This window comes from Emiliania huxleyi, assembly GCF_000372725.1.
Source record: "Emiliania huxleyi CCMP1516 unplaced genomic scaffold EMIHUscaffold_7968, whole genome shotgun sequence".
Taxonomy (NCBI): Eukaryota; Haptophyta; order Isochrysidales; family Noelaerhabdaceae; genus Emiliania; species Emiliania huxleyi.
In genome coordinates this window covers 1-1,298 of record NW_005196045.1, presented here as the reverse complement: position 1 = coordinate 1,298, position 1,298 = coordinate 1, and the positions used below count along the sequence as shown (strand labels likewise).

Sequence of the window (1,298 nt, the reverse complement as noted above, 5' to 3'; positions counted from 1 at the left end):
GAGCATACACTATGGCGAAAAGGTACCCCAGCGAAGCGGCCGGACTTCCGGTGAAGCCGCCACCCAGGTCTCGAGCTTCAGCTGGCGAACCATCATGCCGCTCTCGGCACCGCAGCAGCGCGAGCGCCGCGCCGCGCAGCGCGCTGCCGAGGCTCAGGACGCGGCTCGCGGGCAGCGCAACCGCCCGGCGCCGAGCCGGTGCTAGGCCGCCTCCGCTGCGCCTGCTTCCTTGCGCGCCGCTGGACGTCGGCCGAGAAGACCGCTTCCCTCTGGGGACCCGACTCCGCGAAGATCGCGCGCGCGTCGTGAGTGGCGGCGCGCGCGCGATCTCCGTTCCCGAGCACGCCGGTCGCAGTGGCATGGGATCCCAGGCTCAAAAGCGCTCCCGTCAACAGCGAGCGAGCGCCGCCGCTGCTCCTCCTCCCGCCGCCGCTCACCGAGACTCGGTGCCGCCGTTCGCCGCCGCCGCCGCCGCCGCCGCCGCCGCCGCCTCGCGCCTCGCCTCCGTCACCGGCCGCCTCCATCTCGCAGCGGCGCGTCCCTCTGATGGGGGGGGGGCCTCGTTTACGGGGGCCTGGCCGCCCCCCCCCCCCCCCCTTCTCGCGCCGCTCCGCTCGTGGCCGCCGCCTCCCCTGTCAATCCCGCCGCCTCCCCTGTCATCCCGCCGCCCGCACCACCGCCGCCACCGCCTCGCGCCTCGCCGCCGCCGCCACCGACCGCCCTCCCCTGCGCCGCTGAGCGCGGTGCAGGGGGTGAGCCCCCGCTGCGCAGCCTCACCGCAGTGCACTGCGCTCTCCGCGCCCCTGACGATTAGTGAGGAGGTGGTGTTGCACAGCATGGAGCTCGGCGAGCGTTTAGCGAGCCCCGCAGCTAGTATATTTATATGTGCTGAAACACGACTGAAAAAGAATTTTTCCAACAGGCGGAAAAATTCCGTGGTGGTGGCGTGCCGTCCTCCCATCCCTCCCTTGGGTTGTCTCTGTTTTCTACATATTTTTAGCAATAATTACCCGCAAACAATACAGGGTCAAGGCTGTGTGTGGACAGAGCACGCAAAGGAGAGCGAGGAAGGAGGGACGGGGCGCAGTTTAACGCGCGGCCCGTACTCCCCAGCCACTGGACGCCAAGCAACCACAACCCTCCACGCGTGGCACGCCGCGACGCTCACTCCGCCGCGACGCTCACTCCCAATGGGGCGGCGGCTCCCAGCCGAGCAGCGAGCGGTTGGCCCAGACCAGCTCCTGCAGCGGCGGCGGCAGCTCGGCGATGCTGACGTCGACTCGCAAGTTTTGGCTCGC

At 70.0% G+C, this 1,298-nt stretch overlaps 1 protein-coding gene across 1 annotated transcript; it reads right to left on the bottom strand.

The window, feature by feature from the left end:
• Nucleotides 1-87: 87 nt before the first annotated feature.
• On the bottom strand, nucleotides 88-735 carry EMIHUDRAFT_374490 (hypothetical protein). Its single transcript, XM_005759750.1, has 2 exons — nucleotides 584-735; nucleotides 88-563 (listed from the first exon to the last, which is right to left on the bottom strand). Exon 2 carries the CDS (start codon nucleotides 522-524, stop codon nucleotides 93-95), a length of 432 nt encoding a protein of 143 aa, XP_005759807.1. The 5' UTR covers nucleotides 525-563; nucleotides 584-735; the 3' UTR covers nucleotides 88-92.
• Nucleotides 736-1,298: the final 563 nt, after the last annotated feature.